Here is a 22,596-nt window from a genome sequence, read left to right as displayed (position 1 = left end):
TCCTGTTCCAGTAGAAGCAAGTTGAAATCTATGAACAAATTTTAAAAACAAATGCAGAGTGTTTCTTCAGATAGACCTTTTTTGTTCTTGCTCCTGTGTTGTTAATAGTATAATCATACACACAGCCCCCCAAAAAATGAGAAATACCAATGAGATTCTAGTGTTTTCTGAATTTTCAAATTCCTGGCATATTCCACTTCTGTGTGTGTTCTGTATTCATGAACCTGGACTTACATTCTGTAGTTGTGTGTTAAGTTTTCAGTTATTGGAGGTGCTTCTGCTACCAAACCTTCTTTTGCTTCCCTTGGCTCCTGTCATTCAGAGTATCTACCATATTCACTGTTTGTGATTTCTCTGGCTGGAAAGAAACACAAGAACATAAAACTGCTCCTGAGCAGCAGTTGTCCTGGACAGCAGCTTTGTAATGAAATCCTCACTTTCAATGATCATTCTTGTACTTTAAGCAAATTTTATTGGGCCCAAGTCCTGATGCTTTCCTCCAGCATTTGTAAAAAAGTCTGTTTAGACTGGCAAGAAAACTTGGATGAGGATGGTAAGCCTAGTGTCTATACTTAGCCAATCAATAGAAGCCATCATTCTAAAGAATGGAGTTGGTTAAATAAATGTGCTGTTGCACCTGAGAAGTGTCAGGATGACTTTGTAAAATGAAAAAAAAATGTTGTAGCTCTTTGCAGTCATCAAGGTGATGTGGATGAGGGATATTTTAAAAATCAAAACAGTTGAAAAAGCTGGTTTTGCCAGGGCTCTTGTCAAAGATCTGTACAGAAATTAAATCACTGTGAAATAAGAAGTCCATTACTGGGATTGTTCTATTAAAAACTTGGACCTGTTGCTTTCTAATGGTTGCAAAGGCAAATGTTAGGAATCGAGCTAGGAAAATAAAAAGCAATAAATGTAAATGTAAAAATCTGTAGTGTGCTTGTACCTCAGATGTTGAGGTTGTAGCCTCCTCATGACCTTCTCCTCCCATCAAAGTGGATATAGGGGAACTGGTTAAGATGAGAAGGGTAATCCAAATGTGTCTAGTAATTTAGTAATTTGGGATTCCAGAAGAGACAAAATGGTGTAGGAAAGGTAAAAGTCTGTGAAATATTGAGGGATGTAAAGGGAAATAGAGATTGGGTTTTCATGGTCTTTTCCAATGCAAGAACCAGAAATCAAGTGAAGCTAGCAAGTGGCAGCTATAGAATAGAAGTTGATTTTTAATCTCAGCATTGCTGAACTCTTCGGTTCCTTGTCGCAAGGTAGTACAAATGCTTAAAGTGTACATTGCTTCAGAAGGAGATAAATTCTTGCAAGAAAAATCCATTGGGATCTATGATACATGTGAAAGTAATGTCTGGCCCAGGAAGCTGTGGATGATTAGAAGCTGGAAGAGTTGTAGGGGCAGACACAACAAAACACTAGAAAAAAGTCTGTATCTTCAACTGAAAGTTATTAGCAATTGAACTTTGGTGAATTTTTAAATACTTTATATTTGAAAACAAGATCACGTGATAGTTTAAATATGAATAGGCCATCAATGCTCATAAGTTTTTTTCTTCAGCACAAAGCTCTCAAATTTGTTCTTCAGGAATAATAATGGATTGCATTAAACTTGTCATTCAGTTTCCCTGATGGCTCAAATATAGATGATACACTAGTTGCAAAATAATGCCTCTGGGTACAGTCTTCAGAGGTGCTGACCGATGTTCAGAAATTTTTTTGACCCATTACATCAGAATATTTGCAATGTCTGTGGTAAGAGGAACAGTAAGTGTTGTAGTCAAAGGTTTTTTAAAACCTCCAAAGATCACTAAGGTTTACTACTCTACTCTAGAAGTATGGTTTAACAATCTCTTCAGTTTGGGACATGTGTCTCTGCTGTTCTCAGAGGCTGAGTCACAGTTCATGTCTTGCAGGACAGCTCTCTCTGCACTGTAGTTAATGCAGAACCAAGCAATTCGATCATCAAAGCTGTTAGAAGTACTCATCTTCCTGACATAAGCTCTTCCTGAAGTAACTGATTTTGGGATACATGTGAATGGGTCCCCAAAGAAGAAAGGGAACTATATGGTTCCTAATGGTAATGTTCCCACATATTTCACAGCCAGGTTTCCTTCCCTACAACTATGAAGTCCCACACAACATGGGTTCAGTTCTAATGAAGGAAATCAGGATTGTAGCCCCTAACGTTTTTTTACATGAAGTTCAAGTGGGCATGCAGAGCATAGGCACAATTTGCACAGCACTGGTGTTTGTAGTGCAGATGTTCCTGTGCCAGCTGGTAGATGGACACTCACAAGTGGAATACATAGCACTTAAAAGTGTTTGTAAGAGCTGGTGTTATTTTAAAGTGAGTGGGTTGGGTTTTGGTTTTGGTTCTTGACAGAATTGCAGCAGAAAGATGAGAAAAGGATGAGCTCTTCCCAAGAAATGTCATGCCATAAATGTGGGCTTGCATGCGTGACCATATATGTGCAAGTTGTTGTGTTCTCTGTTGCTTTGGGGCCTCCTTGTCCATGGTTTTGACCCCAACTGTCTTCCTCTTGCTTTTCCAACCCCTATGCTTTGTATTTTTCTCCCTTCTTCACATGCTATATTTTCAAAACAGGAAGTGCTCCTTCAAGAAGTATGCCTCTCTTTCCTCCTATTGAAATAAAGATGGAAGGAACTTTTCCTTTTTCCTTTTCCTTTTTCCTTTTCCCTTCCCTCTTAACAAAAAGGAAGCTGAACTTCTCTCTGGTGTTGCTTTATTGGCTGAGTCAGGTGCTCCCTTTGCCATTTACAAGTGAACTATTCATAAGTCATAGGACACGTCACAAGTGCATGCTGTGCATGTACATGGTGGCATTTTTTGTGTGTGCACTGTAGCCTCCTGTTTCCTCCTTTGCATCACAGCTCAAAGTTAGGGAGTAGGTAAGAGAGGATAAGAGGAGACTTCTTTTTATTTCATCTCATGCAGTTGAAAGATAGGAGGAATATCCTGTTCTGCTTCTTACCAGCACGGTTCCCAAAGAGGCGTACATGGTTCTGGTGATACATTTCCTGCACCAGTTGTGAAGTAGTGCAGGTTTTTGTAATATAGTGGTGCTCATCACAGGCAGAGTTCCTCAGGCAGTGGGTCTCTCTTGTGATCACAGTATACTTTGCTTCCTGTTTTTTACCAGCAAGACATGAAGCAAACTTAATATAGGAAATCTCCTAAACAAGTCAAAAGAGAACTGGGAGGACACTGCAGAAAGTAGTTAGATAGTTTCTGCTTCCAATTAAAAAAAATGGAGCAGGGAGAAATACAAGTTCCTCACTTTCACAGGAGAATCCAGCATGTGGAAATGAAGAAAAGCAGGAGAAAAAGTGTTGCTACTTGGTGGGGCATTTTTCCATCCAAACATGGAAAGAGAACTTGCTGGGTTTCCTCCTTAAAAATCTGAAATAATAAGGAAGTTAAAAAGACAGTATGCATTTTGACGAAGTGTACAAATGGTCTGCTAAATTTTGTGAAGGATCTGTGATTCACTGATAAGGTCAGTAAATGACAAATAGGTTTTCTTAACCATATTTTAATTAATATTGCACACATTTGAAGAACAACACACAAAATTAGTATGTATTATGTTGTTTCATAGCAGTTCTGCAGCATTTCTGGCAATTTTTACATCTGTTATCGAGGGTAAATGTTCTTCACAACTGTCTGAGGATCTAATTGTTTAGTTCTGGTCATTATTGCAAAGCAGTGTGTATCCACACTTCTACACTCTCTGTCCAAAATGTTCTGCATTATATTAGCAGGGTACTGTACAGGCTGTGCTGTACCTGATAAATGAGTGGTGGCAGAATACAGAGCAACCAACAGTTTTAAAATGGGTATGGATTTAGAATTATGGGAAAATTGCCTTGAAGTGATTTCTCTCCCATTAAAGTAATAATAAATAAGACTGCGGATCAGTGCGTTTTCATAATGTATTTCAGTCTGTATGGTACATTTTAAAAAAATCTATGTAAACTCTGGAAAGAGCACCAAAAACAGTAGACTTGTAATGACAGAAAAAAAGATAATTTAAGGAAATGTATACCAAAAAGACTGTCTTCTCTTGTGCTGTAGTATTCCAAAGCATGGCAAAGATCAAGGATAGCAAAAGAGGATCTATTTCTCTACTTTAGTTACTGCTGTCTGACAGAAGGATTTAGAGCACTGCTTCTGCATCTGCAATGGTTCCTTCCTGTTTCCTTCTCCCTGTGCTGTCCAGAACTCATGTCTACCCACTCACACTGCAGTGGGTTTGCTTTTACTGTATGAAAGAGGCTGAATTTTCTCTGCCATGATCTGGTTCAGACTGTGTAAGATCATTGCAAGTAAAGTCTTGAGTTATAAACTCCTTAGGGCAAAAATCACTCTTCCCTTCCCTTCCCTTCCCTTCCCTTCCCTTCCCTTCCCTTCCCTTCCCTTCCCTTCCCTTCCCTTCCCTTCCCTTCCCTTCCCTTCCCTTCCCTTCCCTTCCCTTCCCTTCCCTTCCCTTCCCTTCCCTTCCCTTCCCTTCCTTCCCTTCCCTTCCCTTCCCTTCCCTTCCCTTCCCTTCCCTTCCCTTCCCTTCCCTTCCCTTCCCTTCCCTTCCCTTCCCTTCCTTCCCTTCCCTTCCCTTCCCTTCCCTTCCCTTCCCTTCCTTCCCTTCCCTTCCCTTCCCTTCCCTTCCCTTCCCTTCCCTTCCCTTCCCTTCCTTCCCTTCCCTTCCCTTCCCTTCCCTTCCCTTCCCTTCCCTTCCCTTCCCTTCCCTTCCCTTCCCTTCCCTTCCCTTCCCTTCCCTTCCCTTCCCTTCCTTCCCTTCCCTTCCCTTCCCTTCCCTTCCCTTCCCTTCCCTTCCTTCCCTTCCCTTCCCTTCCCTTCCCTTCCCTTCCCTTCCCTTCCCTTCCCTTCCCTTCCCTTCCCTTCCCTTCCCTTCCCTTCCCTTCCCTTCCCTTCCCTTCCCTTCCCTTCCCTTCCCTTCCCTTCCCTTCCCTTCCCTTCCCTTCCCTTCCCTTCCCTTCCCTTCCCTTCCCTTCCTTCCCTTCCTTCCCTTCCCTTCCCTTCCCTTCCCTTCCCTTCCCTTCCCTTCCCTTCCCTTCCCTTCCCTTCCCTTGTGTACTACTGCATGTGCAGCTGACTCTGAAGTAACATTCAGTATTGCATAACCAATATATTCACTATGGAGAATATATTGCTTTGGACACTATTTCAGTGAAACTGAAGTAAGAGTTCTCTGCAAAGGGCAAGAGCAGTTTTATTTAGAGATTGTGTGTGGACAACTGGTAAATAAATGATTTTGTGGAATCAGCAGTAATCTTTATGAATTCTTATTTTTCTAGAGAGCACACACTGGAAGAGGGATGGCTTGATCTGGTTTTTACTGTCTTATAACTTGTTTAATATAGTTTCCTTTAATGTTTTTAGATGAAAATAAAGAGAACAGATTTTCCACTGAGCTGGATGAATACGGAGCAGATGCAATGAGTGAAATACATATTGTTGGGCGAATTGTCTTGAATATTTGGAGGATGATGAGACATGAGGTAAATTTTTTGAAAGGTTAATGTTTTGACTCACTGGGTTTTCTAATTATTGCAGACTTTGTTGAAAGTTTCGTGTAACATCTAGATCTCTTTTTCTTTATACACCTTTACAAACAGAGTAGTTTGGCAGTTTGTGAGAATGGGTTTTGCATATCTCTAAACTATAAAGTGATGAAGCCCTTATTTTTCTATGTTTGTTAATGATATTCCTCTTCACTGATTTGTGGGTTTTGAGAGCAGCTTACTTGTTTTAGGAATTTGTCTAGTATGCTGCTTTTACTTCATTCAGTATTTGAACATATTTTAAGCTGTCATATTTACTTTTTTTTTGTTCTGTTTATAACTTTCCATTTAATATTCAAATAGCCCACTCTTTATAAATCTTGTTCTGGCCAAGTTCAGACCTGATCTTTATGAACTGCTTAACTCTTCATATTCTTTTCAATTGATAAGGAATGCTTTTTCCTGACTTGTAAAGAGGGATTTCTAAGAATAAATACTAACTTTTTAAACAAAATACTAATAGAAAAATATTAAATTTTGTTCTTGTAGTTTTTGAAAAGTAGAGGCTTTTCCATTATGAGAGCCATCACACATCTTGACATGTCCGCTGTGTTTTTCTAGGTGAATCTAACAAATTACACTTTTGAAAATGTGGGCTTTCATGTTCTTCATCATCGTTTTCCTTTGTTCACGTTCCGAGTTCTGTCAGATTGGTTTGACAATAAAGCAGATGTCTACAGGTAATGATCTATTAATCCATTTTTGTGTGTGCATTTTGTTTGCTTTTTTTAAAGGCTAGATTCTTAACATTGGATAGGTGTAAGGTAAAGTCAGCATAGGAAGAAATAATCAATTTGGCTCAGGCACTAGGGCAGTATATATGCAGCAACTGAGCTGATTTACTTGGATATGTTCTGTTGTATAGTTATAACCTCAATATTACAACAAAGTATTTACAATTTCGTTTTCAATATACCTGAAGAGCTATACTATTTTGAAGTTCTGAAATGTCTTTATTTTATTTTGTGGATAGTATTAATCAGAAGGGCGTTTAATGAACTTCCAGGGTTCCGTTTCACTTCAAGTGTGTGTCAAGCAAAGATTGAGAGTACTGCGAAGCAGCACACAAGATGTTAAGATAGTAGCTATAGCTGCTTAAAAGTACCTTCATATGTATCACATTCAGCTTCATTCTTCTCAAAGCAATTTGGTATTGTGTGGTATGAACAATTTGTGAAACTGTTCTGATCTGTATGTTGTTCGTGACATACATAAAATTTCTGTTAAAGTTAAATGTTGTAACTAAGTGGAAACGTAGTTTATACTGAAAATATTAATCTATTTTCAGCTGTGATAGGCATTCTTAATACTGAGGGATGTTTCCACAAAGGTCCACTCAGTTAAAAAACATGTAAAGAGATGAGGAGGTAGTTGTGTCTGTTTTGGTAATACTTTGGGGCAGTGAGGAGAACAGGATATAGTATATCATTGCTAAATGCCTTAACAGTAGCATGCTGTAACACATTCTGTGTTTATCTTTAGAAAATGTAACTGTCTATTTATATATGCCACACTTTTGAAAGAGTTGTATGAAAATGTTCCAGAGGAAAATTTTATTTGCTTGTTTGTTGCAAATTATCATGAAAATACATTTGTCTTAGTAGAAAGAGCAGCACTCTTCTGATTGTTTATAACGAGGTGTTCACTCTCACAGATGGAAAATGGTTGATCATTATGTTAGCCGGGTTCGTGGGAATCTCCTGTTGTTAGACAAACTGGATTTAATTGACAGAACAAGTGAAATGGCAAGAGTTTTTGGCATTCAGTTTTTGCATGTATTAACAAGAGGCTCCCAGGTAAGACTTCGTTCTCCTTATACTTCACAAAACTAAAACAGTTTTTACAAAATACTCTAGTTCTTCGGTATCTTCCCAGTCCATATGTGTATTTTCAAAGGGTCACAAAAGGCTGTTAACATGAATTAACATGAAATGGAAACGTAAAGAGTAGTGTTCAATCTATTATTGCTGCTTTTGGATTGCCTAGTCTCAGAGTTTAAAAATAGCTGTTAAAAATAGAGTTCCCCAAATATAATCACACAAGTGAATTTCTTCTGCTGACTTCAGGAGCACTAAGCTTCCCCTTTGAGTTGGTATTGTTCACACTTAGATGAAAATGAGTGCTTTCTAAAACATTAGGAAATATAATTAATCATGTTTTAGAAAGATGAGATTGGTTCTTTCGGAGCAGACAAAGCAGCATTGAGTATGTTCCAAGTGGCATTTCTGATGCAGCAGACCTCTGGGTAAGATTTTACAATAAGACAAGAGGGGTTCTGGCTTTATTAAATACGTGTCATGCAAGATGTTTGTGGTTCCATTATTTTGATACTAGCATCAAAGGGAAAAGGGAGAAGAACAGAGCAAGATGTGCACTTTGTTAGGGAGCCCAGCAGTCTCCAGTAATACCAAAAGCTGTCCTTGAGCAGATTGTGAGTGACTAGGCTAAACGAACTGCTTTCATGGCTACATGTGAGACCTGAACAGCACCTGAAATGAGAGTTGGCTACTCTGTCATGTTACAGCTTCTCTGTTATCATATGGGAGCCAAATATGGGAGTGTCTGAAGCTGCAGCTTCCTTAACAATTCAATCCAGTTAAAAAACTTTTGCCACCTTTTTTCTTGGACTGCAGTTGCCTGTGTCATCTCTTGACCCAGAGCAGGTTCTTGTTGGTCTTTCTGGTAATGACCCTATATTTGGGGTAAAAAGGGGAGCAGGCAGACGGGCACCATCAGCAGAACCATGGCAGTGTTCAGGAGGTATTTGCCAGTTTAGCTCCCTGATGTGGTTTACCATATTACCAGAAAATACCACTGTTGGAGCAAGGGAAGAGAAATGCACAGCTAGGGACAGGGAGTGTGGGACTGGCATGCTGCCAACAGAGATATGCTTAAACTGTCATGATTGCAGCCCACAAAGACTGTTCTGCCTGTCTTTTTCTCAGATGTCTGTGAGTGGGAGTGAGCAACAGAAGCATGCTGCATTTTCTATCCTGACTGTTCTTTTCTCTTCCCTTCTGTGCACTTATGTTCTGTTTCCATTGAAACTTTCTAGATCACAAAAATGGCACTTGTAACAATTCCCAGTCACCTCAGATTTTTTTTTTACACAGAAGAATCGCTACCCTTTCTGAAGATACTACTTCTTAGTTAAAAAACATGTTAAAATGAATAGTAATAAGAACAGATTTCAGATATTTTGTTTTTCCATGTTTGCAACTCTCATTGAGGTTTATAATAACTTTTTAAAATTATTTTGTTTTGTTGTATTAAGCCATCTTGAACATTTCTTAGTAGATTAAACAAAATCTAACAAGAGATTGTCGTAGGCATACAGATAATTAATTAGTCAGATGTTTGAAGAACTTGCTGAGTTTTGCTCAGGAGTCAGCAGGGCTCATGAAGAGAGCTTTAAACTTGATTTGAAGGGAGAAAGGAATAAGACCAGGCTCACTAGAGAGAAACCTGGGAGCATCACACCAAAGGTTGAGAAACAGTGTCCTAGGAAAGTCCTTTAGTCTGCTGTCTCAGTGGTGGTAGGGGTTGAAGATCCACATGGGAGCAAAGACAAAAGGTTTATTGATGTGTTAGGAACCACAGATGGATCTGAGAATGGAAACTTAGGGATTAGGGCTTCTCCCCTGGCTAAAAAAAGGTGGTAGGATCGATAGCCCAACTGAGGTCTATCTGCAGTCAGCATGGGTAACAAACAGGAGGCCAGTCCTGTTTTGTATCTTTATTGATGATCGAGACAATGGGACCAAGTGCTCCCTTAGTCAGTTTGCAGACAACTCCAGGTTGGGAGGGAGTGTAGATCTGCTGGAGGGTAATAAGGCTCTAGAGAGGGATCTGGACAGGCTGGATTGATGGGCTGAGGCCAGTTGTGTAAGGGTTCTGCCCTTGGCTCCCAACAACCCCATGAAGGGCTGCAAGCTACAGCAAGAATGGCTGGAAAACTGCCCAGAGGAAAAGGACCTGAGAGTGCTGGTCAACAGCAGCTGAACATGAGCCAGTGTGTTCCCAGGCGACCAAGAAAGCCAGTGGCATCCTGGCCTCTGTCAAAAATTATGTGGCCAGCAGCACCAGGTTGTCTGTCTTTACTCAGCACTGGTGAGGCCACACCTCAAATCCTGTGTTCAGTTTGGGCCCCTTTAGTACAAGAAGGACACTGAGGGGCTGGACCAAGACCAGAGAAGGGCAGTGAAGCTGGTGAAGGGTCTGGAGCACAAGTCCTGTGAGGAGCAGCTGAGGGTGCTGGGGTTGTTTAGCCTGGAGAAAAGGAGGCTCAGGGGTGACCTTATTGCTCTTTATAACTCTCTGAAAGGAGGCTGTAGTGAGGTGGGGGTCAGTCTCCCAAGTAAAAAGCAATTAAACAAGAGGAAATGGCCTCAATTTGTTCCATGGCTGGTTTAGATTGGATGTTAAAAAAATTTCTTCTCCAGGAGGATGGTCAGGCATTGGAACAGGCTGTCTAGGGTCACCATCCCTGGAGTTAGGAGATATGTAGATGTGGTGCTTGGCAGCACTGGGTTAACAGTTGGATTTGGTGATCTTAGAGGTCTTTTCCAACCTAAATTCTATGATGCTATGAAAACTAGGAAAAAAACCCCAAAATCTATGTCTTGCCAGAACCAGTCCCTGACCTCCTTGTCACACATCCATGTTCTTCGCTGGACACAAATCAGCGTGCAATTAGTGCAAGGCAGCAGTGGCAGTTTATGTTGCTCCCTAACTGCACATCAACCCCCACATCTTTTTAAAGTGCAGGGTCTTGTTAAAGCTGTTGGTTCTGTAAGTTCACTTGTAACTTCAAGGTAAAAGAAATAATATGTAACCTGTTCAGTACAATGATTGAATGCACAGTGTGTCAGGCACCTGGTCTTTAACAGTGATTTAGTTGCTTACAGAGCACAGGATTTTGCAACTGTATAGAATCATTCTTTGATTTTTTGGGATTTTCAGTCCCTTGCCACCCATGTATGTAGTTTTCAGCTATTTTGGTGTTTATTGTGAATGTATACACCACGTACCTGCCCACTTGTGCTTTACTAAAGCATTGAGAAATGCACAAATAAATAAAGCTGGGTTTTTTTTCCTCTCCTTGCCAGTTACACGTACTACATTTTGTGGTGTCTTGAATGGGGTGTTTGTTGTTCTATGCTTCCTGTTCTACTTGTGGTATCAGGGAGAAAGCATATACCCAGTGCATTTACTGCATATTATACTTTGTTTTCTTTGGTGATCTGCAAGTGTAACAGTAGTACAGTTTAGCAAGCACTCATTCACTGACAGTAGCATGGTCATCCACAAATATTGTTGAAACCTGTTGGATGTTTATTTTTTCCATGTATAAAAAATATTCAATTTTCAATGACGAGGGCTAAATGAAGAGGAAACACATGAATAAGCTCCCCTGTATGTAATACAGAGTGCAGACTCATAGAACAGTAGGGTTGGAAGGGACCAGAAAATGATCTAGTGATTTAAAATACAATTAAAATATATGTTAAGAGCATGGCTATTTATTATGGGAAAGTAGTTACCTGAACTTTAAATTCAGGAAATGTAAGTGTGTGCTTGCCATAGTTAACACACCTTTGTTCTGCTCTTTAGAAATTGTAATGGTTGTATCCAAACTGTTTTGCAGTACCGTGTGGAGTCAGTGATGCTGCGCATTGCAAAGCCAATGAACTACATTGCTGTGACTCCCAGCGTCCAGCAGCGAGCTCAGATGAAAGCCCCACAATGTGTTCCCTTGATAATGGAGCCAGAATCCCGCTTTTACAGCAATGCTGTTCTTGTCTTGGATTTCCAGTCCTTGTATCCTTCCATTGTCATAGCATACAACTACTGTTATTCTACCTGCCTGGGACATGTTGAAAACTTAGGAAAGTAAGTTGTTACTCTTTTCTCACAATCTTTGATTCCTTAGATACCTGAGTGTCTTTTCTAAGGTACCAAGAACCCCTAGTTGCCATTGGAAACGATGGGCTTGTATGAATAGCACCATTTTCTGTTACACAATGCAGATGATAAAAGTCTCCCATGTGGGTGTGTGCACGTGTGTATACACATACATATACACATCAGTATGTATTTTTAATTAAATATAGAATTAGATTCTGTTCTCTTAAAAACCCCTGGACACAGCTCTGTGGATGTGTGTATGTACACCTCTTTGATCCTTGTGGTGATGCTGGTTTTTAATACTGCTTCAGAATAAGTTAAAATTATTATAAGTCCACCATCTGTCTTCAAAACTGGACTGGGGTTATTCCTCAATGAATTATGATTAATCCTGTATCACTTGTAGTTCACTCTGGTTCTAATTACTAAAAATTAATAGGTACCGTTGAGTTATTCTTTGTAGCATCTTTTATTGAGTTTAACAGTTATTCTGTTAATTGGAAAAAGATCTCACTGCTCATTATAATTACCTCTATAAAATACTATTTTGAAGGATGAAAAGATGCCTGCAGTAATTGCTAGGTGTCATCATCAGATTTTCAAGTTTCTGATTTGAAATTCTGATTTTGTAGGAAGAAAGTAAGTGCAGTGTGGTACTTAGTAAACATGCATGGTTTCCACAGGGGATTACAGTACTGAGTACATGCTTCCACTAACTCAGTATTTGGTAATAATTCATAACACAGAGCAGAACTGATAAATTATGCATGCATTGGAATTTAGCTATTTATTACTACTTTGTTCCTAGAACATTCTGTATGTAGCTAAGAAATTTGAAATTATGTAATGTTTGTTTATACCTGATATTATTCTGTCCTTGCTGGCATTATTAGCATTTTAATGTGAGCTGATGTTTTTGCTTGATAATTCTGTAAATGAATGTCTTGTCTTCATATTTAAATTTTCTCTTTATTAGATATGATGCATTCAAATTTGGCTGTACATCTCTGAGAGTACCTCCTGACTTACTCTACCAGATTAGACATGATATCACAGTGTCACCCAGTGGAGTAGCTTTTGTCAAGGTAATGATATTAGTGCTCTGTGACAGCGTTTTCAGTGCCTGTTGGCTGACTCAAGATCAAATTAGTATTGTAGCTTATATTTTGCTGTATTAAGAGCAGACAGAAAGGGAGGTTCGTTCTTTCATTTCACAATGTTTTTGATATTTGTCAAAGTGCTGAACTTCTGGCATTTCAGGAAGTAAAATGTCTTTATGCTTTCCTTTATACTGAAGGCTTATTTAATCTATAATTAAACTGTATTTTACTTGTGCAGTTTGGGGATCAAACAGTAATTATCTGTGTGTAACAATTCATTTTTCTCCTGCCTGTGTAGCAGAACGCTTTCTTAGAAAAAGGGTAATGATTTGGGAAATTAAACTCCCTGACTTGCTTTCTATTGTTCTCATTTTGTGATGTGTCCTGCTGGCTGATGTGTAATGTATATGGCCTGAAGCTGTTAGGCAATCACCAGCATACCTGTATTTAATGTAAAACAAAAGCTTTAAGTAAAGAATATTTGCAGAATTTTTAAAAGATAATGCTCCTTCAGCATTTAATACTTTGAGAATTAACAGCTAGATATTGATGTCTCAGTTAATAAGGTTCTGTAAACATTGCATCTGCAGGGCTGATGAATACAAAGAACAAAAAGCTATTTGTTTTGTCCTTAAGAGCTTTGCCTATTCTAGGTTCCTTGTAATATTTGTGGGAAAAGTCAAACTGTTGGTGTCTGGGGCATCTTGCTAGTTAATTTGTCTTCCTGTCAGTGATTAGCTAAGAGTTCTGCGGTTTGATTTTACTCTTAAGTGTTTATGTTGGGCTTTCTAATACCATGTTTTTCTTTGTTCCCTTCATGGCAGCCTTCAGTAAGAAAGGGTGTGCTGCCAAGGATGCTAGAAGAAATCTTGAAGACCAGGATAATGGTGAAACAGTCAATGAAGGCTTACAAACATGACAAGGCTGTGACTCGAATGCTTGAAGCTCGTCAGTTGGGTCTTAAATATATTGCTAATTTTACTTTTGGCTATACTGCTGCTAATTTTTCTGGAAGAATGCCATGCACTGAGGTAAGGGTTGCAGGTAAAAATGTATAAAAATGTTGGAAAGACACTGGTCAGATAACATTATTTGAAACAAACTAAATACCTTCAGAAAAGCTGTTTTTATTTGTAGTACTGAAAATCGGCAGCTTAAGATTTATTTGTGATATTCCAGAAAAATACAAAGGTCATCTTCTTTTTCTTCCCATAAAGGAGCATTTGGAGTTGGGATATCTGTAGAACTGTTTCCGAAGTTAGATTGGATTACAATTCTAATAGTGGAAATAGAACAAAACATTGTAGCTTTTTCTTAGTTTTCATAGGAATCAACAGAATGCAAAAACTGGAGAGAACAATCTTGAGCAGTCTTGTCTTCTCCATAGATTTTTAATACTTCTAAAGAAGTTTAAAACTCGTTTTTCTTTATTTTAATACTTAATAATTTTTAATAATTTTCCTTTATTTCTTGTTATTTCAGGGTAAGTTAAGCAACCTTTTTATTTATTATATGCATTTAAACCATGAAATAAAATATATCGTCTCAACACAATGATTTTCATCACAAAATCAAGCATGGTTAGACTCTGTTTACTAAGAGCTGGTATTTGGTTTGCAGTAGAATAAACATTTTCAATCTAACTTTGCAGATTGGAGACAGCATTGTCCACAAAGCCAGAGAAACATTGGAGCGTGCCATTAAACTGGTGAATGATACAAAAAAATGGGGTGCTCATGTTGTATATGGTGATACAGACAGGTAATCCATGGTCTGCTTCTTAAAATGTTTTAAAATCATAGTAGTTCTTCATATATAGATTTTGCCTTTGTTCTCAACAAGGCGAATTAGTGATGCTGAAAAGAGTATGTGGATCCGCTTTGGATGTTGCTTTATTGCCTTGCAGAATATGCAAAGTGAATAATACCGAGTTTGCTTAGGTTTCTTTAAGCACTTTAAAGGTTTCCTTTCTTCTGAAAATTATGTGGAACAGAAAGAGCAGGGCCAGTATTTTTTCAGTTGTGAATTAATATAAATCTAATTTAACAAATTATTATTTTTCTGCCTGTTTCTGATGCCATTTTTATTTTGGAAAATAGAGTATATATAACACAGTAGGTGTTGCACTTCGAGGAAGGCACCATTTTAAGCTTCAGAAGTGAATACAATTCAAAAGCAGCCACCAGAGCATACAGAGATATTATTAGGCTGCCTGACATACATTTTCTCAGTCTTTCATCTAAATAATAGCCATGCTCTAGGCATATCCATCTCTGTTCCACACTTGGATAATTTCTCAGCCATTGGGAAACAAATCTTGTCTGGCTGTCCTTTCTTAATAACTTACAAATCCAGTGACTGATTTCAGCCAGATCTGATAAAAGACTTGACATTTCAAAGATACTGAATTCATAGTGGTTTCATTTAAAAAAAAACATTGTTGGAGAAAGGAAGTAAAATCCTGCTGCTGCCCATAGTGGGGGAAAAATGGCATACCAGAGCTCCTTACAATTCTTTCCTGGGAACTCCAGTTTTACGGTGCCTAGGAGCAGTCCATTTGCTGCCTCATCAGATAGTCACAGCATTCATCAGCCCTTTGGCACTCCTCATCTCATGCTGAACACTGAAGGTTCTCAGATTTTTGGCTTATAATAACATCCCTGCCTTGCTACCAGGAAACTATAGCTTATAATTTTCAGGAACCATGTTGAATAGATTTGCACTCACTTCCTATGTCTGATTTCTTGTAGCATGTTTGTACTCTTGAAAGGAGCCACAAAGGAGCAGTCTTTTAAGATTGGTCAAGAAATTGCTGAAGCTGTAACAGCAACAAATCCCAAGCCTGTTAAACTGAAGTTTGAAAAGGTAAAAGAAAAATAGTTTGCTTAAAATGTGTTGGGTGTTATCAAAACAACAACAAAAACTAAACAGACCCCCCCCCCAAAAAAAAAAGTTGAAGATAAAAGATATTTTGAACCCTAATGTACATCAGGATAAACAAGTTATGTGCTGTGCTGTTTCTGTGGGTATATTGCAAGCTCCTTAATGCCTCAGGGACCTTTTCAGAGGAGCACTATAGTGTGAACAGTAAAAAGAAATATTCCTGATTTCACATCACTGGCTTGTTGTGCTGGCAGCATCAGGCAGTTTGAATTCCTCTCTCATTCATCAGTTTTTGGAAATATCTCCCTCCGTTTGGTATAGTATACCTACGACTGAATCAATGTGTGCAACTTAGCAGGGGAAGTGTTCACTATCCCAGATTCCAGTGCATTAATTACAAGCCTGATATTTATTTTTCAGCCAGTCTTAGCACACTTCAACATATGTCCATGTGATATGTATACCTGTAAAATGAAAAATCATAAAAGTCCATTCAATAGGCTTCTGGAAGAAATATTAGCCACAAGGAATCTTCTATAGAAGAGTAAGGCAATATGTTATGGATTTTGCTGGAAGTTTGTCACTGTAAAGTCATTAACAAGGTGTTCAGGTCAGTTAGCATCAGATCAGGTGGTCTGGATATTTTCAAAGTAGATACCTGACTCAACAAGGTCAATCAAAATTTGTAAGTCTGAGGCAACCTAAACTCACTGCTCCCTCTTCCATGAGAATCAGGAAGATGTGATGTTATCCTAGAAACACTACAAAGAAGGAATTGTTCTCCATTCTTTCATTTGAAAGTAGTCAAGGAATATTTACACAATCAAGAATGGAATAAGAGGTTGGAGAAAACAAGCAAAAGAGACCATGATCTTAAAAATCTATAACTGAGAAAACTGTTTTCCAAGCACAGGCATTTAAAAGCCATACTTTCTCCAAATGGAAATACTAGCAGATTTTTGGCATTAATCCTTTTTGGATAAAGTTTGAAAACAGGAAGTTCTAAGCCTCTACTTTTGCTGGGAGCATTTTCTTTTCTGATGTTTAAAATGAAGTTGTCTTTATAAGAAAGAAAGATAATAGTTACATTAGACATGGTGACAGGTGCAGTCCAGAAAAATAAAGGTATTTGCAACCATTTATACTGTGTGTTACTTTCCGTCTGAGCTTCAGCTACGTGGAATATAAAGTGATTCAAGAGTGGAACACCACAGAAGCCAAACTTCCTCAGCCATCTTAAGAGTCCTTTTATCTATTTTTTCAGTTGTAATGGTTTAATAAAAAAAGAACCAAACAAACAACAAGGAAAGAAAATCCCAACAAACAAACCAACAAAGCACAGTATTCCTTAGGAAACCTTTTATGTTCAAAGTCACCTTATATTTCCAACACATTCCAGACTGGGCTCTCTTCTTTCTAAACATTCCAGGTCTACTTGCCATGTGTCCTGCAAACTAAAAAGAGGTATGTGGGTTACATGTATGAAACACTGGACCAGAAGGACCCGGTATTTGATGCAAAAGGCATAGAGACAGTCCGAAGGGACTCCTGTCCTGCTGTTTCCAAGGTAAAGTATTCATAGATGTCTTCCTGAATGAAATTATAATCTTCTGTTTTATCATATTTGTCCTTTCTCAGAGTTTTTAGTCCTTTGAGTTGTCTTAATCTTCATCTGTTTTTCTTGTGTGAGCCATTTGAAAGATAAATTGAAGATGTTTTACAGCATTACATGGACTTGTATTTTACAGCTTATATTTCATCCCCTAAAAACACCATAAAAGCCCTTGGCCCATGTAAGCCCTCTCTAAGATCATTTGTCCTAGAGTGACCATTCTTGTTCCCCATTCACTTTAACTGGAAGTACTACTGCCAAATGAGTGAGACACAGTGATCTGTCTTCCAAATAGCTCATTTATATAAACCTAGTTAAGCTAAGAATTCCTTTAAAATATGCTTTCTTGACTGTTTATTTTAAGCTGTGTATTGAGAGGTTAAAAAGAAATTGAGAAATCGTATTCTTAGCCAAATTAAAAGATATGTATGCCAGTAAAAAGGTTATCACATAGAACGGTTTACTAAAGTCATGGCAAAATATTTTAGATGGCAGGGAAAAACATCTTCTCTCATACTTTGGAAACTTCTATAATTGTTGAAAAAAATCTTAGTGATGGAGTATGGATGATGTCATGAAAGATGTGGCAAACTGAGGAAAAAGTTTTCCAGTGATGTGCTTATGAATGTCTTTGAGTGGAAGAAATTGCAACCTGTTGTTATAACCAATTGTTATCCTATTGATATCCTAGTTCATCACTGGTACTTTCTCTAAGCAGTGTTATTGTATTTCCATGTAATTTACTGAATGGATTTGAATTCTCTTTTAGTCAAACATTTATATTTTCCTCACCTTTCTTCTTATGTTGTAAAGATACTTGAGTGTTCTATCAAGCTGCTATTTGAAACACGGGACATAAGTCAGATCAAGCAGTATGTTCAGAATCAATGCATGAAGTTACTGGAAGGAAAAGCCAGCATGCAGGACTTCATCTTTGCAAAAGAGTACAGAGGGAGCTCAGCATACAAACCTGGAGCCTGTGTACCTGCTCTGGAAATCACCAGGTAATGAGATCAAGAAGTGCTAATCATAGATATTTCTTATCTCGGCCTTTGTGCTGACAGGTTATGGGTAGCAGATTATGGATACTTTTTCTCTTAACCTTTGTACTGTCAAGTTACAGATAGCAGTCAGATCTCTCCTTCAAATACGGTTGAAGCAGTTGTCCGTGACTTTCTTCTGTGTGTGAAAAGAGATTGTCCTAGAAAACCATTTTGTAGTCCTGGAAAAGAGCCACATGTTCAAGAGGAGAGTCTTGTCAGGACACTCTACAGTGTGTTGTTCACTTCTGTTACTTACAGTTTGGGTTCTGTACAAGGGCTGGACTCTCCAGGATTACTCATCACTCACGGTTATTAGATATGTTAGACATTATGACAGTGATATCTCTTAGTGCTGTGAAATACATTACCAAGCATAGTTCTTCATTTTCAATAAAGTGCCTTACTTAAAGTTAATGTTTCATCTTGTTGATAACCTTGATCAGTAATACAAAAATAGATAATGTAAGCTGGAACGTTTTGTCACCTTGCTTAATACAGAAGGTCTTCCAATTAAGCTATGCTTTTTAAATAAAATAACATCCAAGTCCAAAACTGATACCTACTTCAAATTGAATTGTCCTTTGCTTTCTGAGTAAAGGATAATTCAATTTGAGGAAGGTAACATTCTACTGAGCAAGCAGTGTCAGAAAGCAAAGGACCAGAATTTGACCAGAAAGCAAATTGTACTTGAGCTCTTTTTAGTACCCTGGCTGTTCCTTATTAAAATATTTCTTTAAGGAAGTGGTAGCTAGAAAACAGTCTGCATGCAAAGCCAAGTGACCTGAAACAGACCGTGTCTTTAGGGCTTGTGTCCCAAGTTTAAAATATAGGTCCAATCATAAGACAAATTAAAAATAAAACATTTTGGTCCTGTGCTTCATAATAGGCACTAACTGCGGTCATCTGGAGAGCAAGTAATCTAATCAGATGGGGGAGTTTACAAGCAAATGCAGTAACTGTGAATCTGCCTCTGGGTGCATTCTCAAGGCTGTGTTTTGACAGGAGGATGCTCGCCTACGACCGTCGCTCCGAGCCGCGCGTCGGGGAGCGCGTGCCCTACGTCATCGTGTACGGCATGCCTGGCCTGCCCCTGATCCAGCTCGTCCGGCGGCCCCTGGAAGTGCTGCAGGACCCCAGCCTGAGGCTCAACGCCACCTACTACATCAGCAAACAGATCCTGCCCCCCCTGGCCAGGGTGTTCTCGCTCATTGGCATAGACGTCTTCAGCTGGTACCACGAGCTGCCCCGGGTGAGTGTTTTCAAACAAGGGCTAGCAAGTGCGGTGCCTCTGTGTGCTCTTTGGCCTTGTTGTTTCTTCTAGTGGAGTGAAGTTGATAGGAAGGAACAGCAAAGGTTACTTTGTGAAGCAATGTTTGGTGCTCAAATATGCAGACCTCATTCTTAGATCTTCTGTGTGGGGTTATTTTAATGTAGTAAATCAGTTTTTTCAGTTAACCCTTCTGTGCAGGGTTGATCACAGTCATCTGTTTCCTGATCCTTTCTATAGTTTAAGAGAATGTTTTGCCATAACTCTATTTTCAGTATGTGTATGTGCATCTGTTTGGCCATACCACATTTTATATCTCACTATATTAGATATTGGAACTCCTGGTTTTCCAAAATGTTCTGAAGATCTTTCCTCTGTATAGAAAAGGTGGCATGCCCCACAGCAGGAACATTTTAAAAATTTGTGTCACCAGAGATTTAAAACCAATAATATCCAAACATGACTTCCCCAAAAGTTAAAGAAGTCATTGAGATGCAGGAAAAGAAGCATTAAATAGCTGGAATTTATTTTGTGATTCCCCTGACAAAAGGGGATGATGAAAGACAGAGTATCTGTGTAGTTTGGTTACTCTGCTCAGAACAGACTTCAGCAGCATAGTAACTAACACATCATGTTCCCACTGAAATATAGCAGTACAGCTGTATTTCCCAATACAGCCTTGATTGACTTCTTCTTTTCTTCACCTTTCCAATGGCACCGTGGCAGTCACCTTAAGTATCTCCAACAAGCTGTTCTAAAAAGGTGAAAAGAGCCCTGGCTTTCTGCAAGGCCAAGGAGCAGCAAGGAAGTCACAGGGAGCAGAGCAGCAGGAGAGTGAAGGTTAGCACAAAGCAGAAGTCATGCAGCAGCAGGAGTAAATGAAGAGAATGAACTTGCCAGGGTGATGAGCCAGTGGTGCAGCCTTGTCCAAGGAAATCAGAGCATGAGCTTGTGCCATGGAACAAAGCACCATGGCAGAGCTGTGCCCAGGACTGCCCAGCACAGTCACTTGAGGGCAAGCAGCATTAAGGAGGCGGGCACTAGGGCTGCAGCCAAGGCACGTGTAGATGTGAATCAGATCAGCACCTAGAAAAGGAACAGCTGCAGGAGCAGAGTTTGAGGTGAGATCAGGAGTAAGCATCTGACCAAGGATTTTTCTGGTTACACATTCCCTGTGAAATGGGTGTGGGGGAGGGCTCTGTTCAGTGTATCACTTCAGGGCCAGTGCTGTGTTCTTTGGAGTGCTGTGATCCATGTTCATAATTTGCGCATGAACCTTGCCCTGCAGGCCATCTTGCACTTTCTTACTCCTTTGGAAAACAAAAGAAGTACTTAATGTAAGAAGTTCATTACCTCTTAATTATTTTTCTTAACAGATTCAGAAGGCTGCCTCAGCTGCCCACACTGAGCTAGAAGGACGCAAAGGCACCATCTCCCAGTACTTCACGACCTTACACTGTCCCGTGTGTGATGAACTGACCCAGTACGGGATCTGTAATAAATGCAGAAGCCAGCCACAGCATGTGGCAGTGATTCTTAACCAAGAAATCCGAGAGTTGGAGCGTAAACAAGAACAGCTGGTCCAGGTACGATTAAAGCATTGTCAAATGTCTGTCAGCAAAAGACAGGGGCCAAAATTTCAAAGCAATGTGTTACTGAATACTCCCAACAGAAATGGGAAGTATGATTCGGGTGTTAAATGTGCTGCAGCTTGTTTGCTTTTCCCATTGCTGTCGAAGGCAGCACAACAGCTGTTACTCTCCTAGGCTTTGTGGAAAGCTAAGGCAAAAGAGGGGATCAGAACAGAGGATGCTTTTCTCATTTTCTTCTGATTTTTAAGAGTACCTTATATGGTTTGTAGGTCCCATTTTGTAATGACAGAGAGCTGTGAGAGTGTAAAAGATTCACTCTTTTTTGCGTTAAAATAACAGATGATTTTGTTCTAGAAACAAAAATGTTTGGGCCAGAAAATTTATTTATTTATATACATAACATGGATGTGGTTTCGCTTGGGGATTTTCTTGTTACCTTTCCTCTCAATAGGAATTTTCCGAGCTGCTTTTTCCCCTGGAGCTAGAAGTCAATTAAGAGGGTAGCTGACTGTGCTCATGAATACATTACAGCAAAGCCAATGCCTCCTCCCCTTGTGGAAACATATGCATACTCTCACTTAATTTTCATACTGTCATATTTTATTAATTTATAAATATTTTAGTTAAAACTTATTTTTAGCAATAGCACGTGAACCATTTTAAAGACTTGTCTGAATGTCAGGGATAAAAATGTTCCTAAATCTAAGCATTAATTTGATAGGTTCTCATGGGGTTGCTAAAAATGCACTGTAAATCACTTCATAAATATTTCATTATTAAGGTGTGGACTTCTTGCTGTATTTTGCAATATTTGCCCTTATCTGCATTGTGAATGGCAGAAATGAGGAAATGCATGTTCTGCAGTTTTCCTGTGGTCCTTTGAACCCTTTGCATTGCTCTTGTTCTGGAATAAAGCAGAACTTGGCAGACTGGTCCCAGCTCACAGAAGGATCAGTGAGTTTGTTTAGAACATTTTCTCAGCCCTGCAAAACACAGCAGCTCAACCAGGCCTGGGATCCTGCCAGAGTCAGTGTTTGATGTCTCTATAAGAGCATCTGTCTGATTTTAACATGAAGGCATATATGTCCTTCACAGCTTAAATTTTTAGCCCTTTGAGATTATAAACATGCTGGAGCCAGCAGAAAACTGATGTAACACTGAGCTGTACATTATTTTAAACTGCACTCAAAAATAATGTGCTCTAGGTTAAAACCATAGACTTCTCCCCTTAACAAAAACTGAACTTAGGACATGTCTCAAGTACCATTTAGTTTGGTCCCTTTCATTTAAACCAGCCACAGCCTCTTTCAGAAGAACTAGAATAGACATAGTCCTGAGGTTACAAACCTGGAACCAGCTGTTTAAGTCCTGTTCCTTCTGGTCACAGTTGTAGGCCAGAGGATTGGTATCCTCTGAGGTGCCACCTGTGGGACTTGGCTGGATGGGGCTGCCCCTCTCCAGCTATTGTCAGTCTGCAGGGATTTGGTGCTGATGCAGGCCTGGCATCTGCATGGAATGTGAAAAACAGGAAAAGTAGTTTTAAAAGCAAAGCGATACGATTTGGGATTGTTGATCAGGCTAT

At 39.2% G+C, this 22,596-nt stretch overlaps 1 protein-coding gene across 1 annotated transcript in view; it reads left to right on the top strand.

The window, feature by feature from the left end:
* The window catches only part of REV3L (REV3 like, DNA directed polymerase zeta catalytic subunit), a 112,345-nt gene that overhangs the window by 88,424 nt on the left and 1,325 nt on the right, over positions 1-22,596 (top strand). The window contains exons 20-31 of the mRNA XM_066315252.1: positions 5,429-5,547; positions 6,172-6,290; positions 7,265-7,406; positions 11,258-11,502; positions 12,494-12,602; positions 13,442-13,648; positions 14,269-14,378; positions 15,368-15,482; positions 16,930-17,067; positions 17,926-18,116; positions 19,158-19,404; positions 20,799-21,008. Coding sequence (XP_066171349.1) covers positions 5,429-5,547; positions 6,172-6,290; positions 7,265-7,406; positions 11,258-11,502; positions 12,494-12,602; positions 13,442-13,648; positions 14,269-14,378; positions 15,368-15,482; positions 16,930-17,067; positions 17,926-18,116; positions 19,158-19,404; positions 20,799-21,008 — 1,952 coding nt within the window. The remainder of the gene's footprint in view (positions 1-5,428; positions 5,548-6,171; positions 6,291-7,264; positions 7,407-11,257; positions 11,503-12,493; positions 12,603-13,441; positions 13,649-14,268; positions 14,379-15,367; positions 15,483-16,929; positions 17,068-17,925; positions 18,117-19,157; positions 19,405-20,798; positions 21,009-22,596) is intronic.

This window comes from Sylvia atricapilla, chromosome 3 (genome assembly GCF_009819655.1).
Source record: "Sylvia atricapilla isolate bSylAtr1 chromosome 3, bSylAtr1.pri, whole genome shotgun sequence".
Classification (NCBI taxonomy): domain Eukaryota; kingdom Metazoa; phylum Chordata; class Aves; order Passeriformes; family Sylviidae; genus Sylvia; species Sylvia atricapilla.
This window is presented reverse-complemented; position numbering and strand designations above follow the sequence as displayed.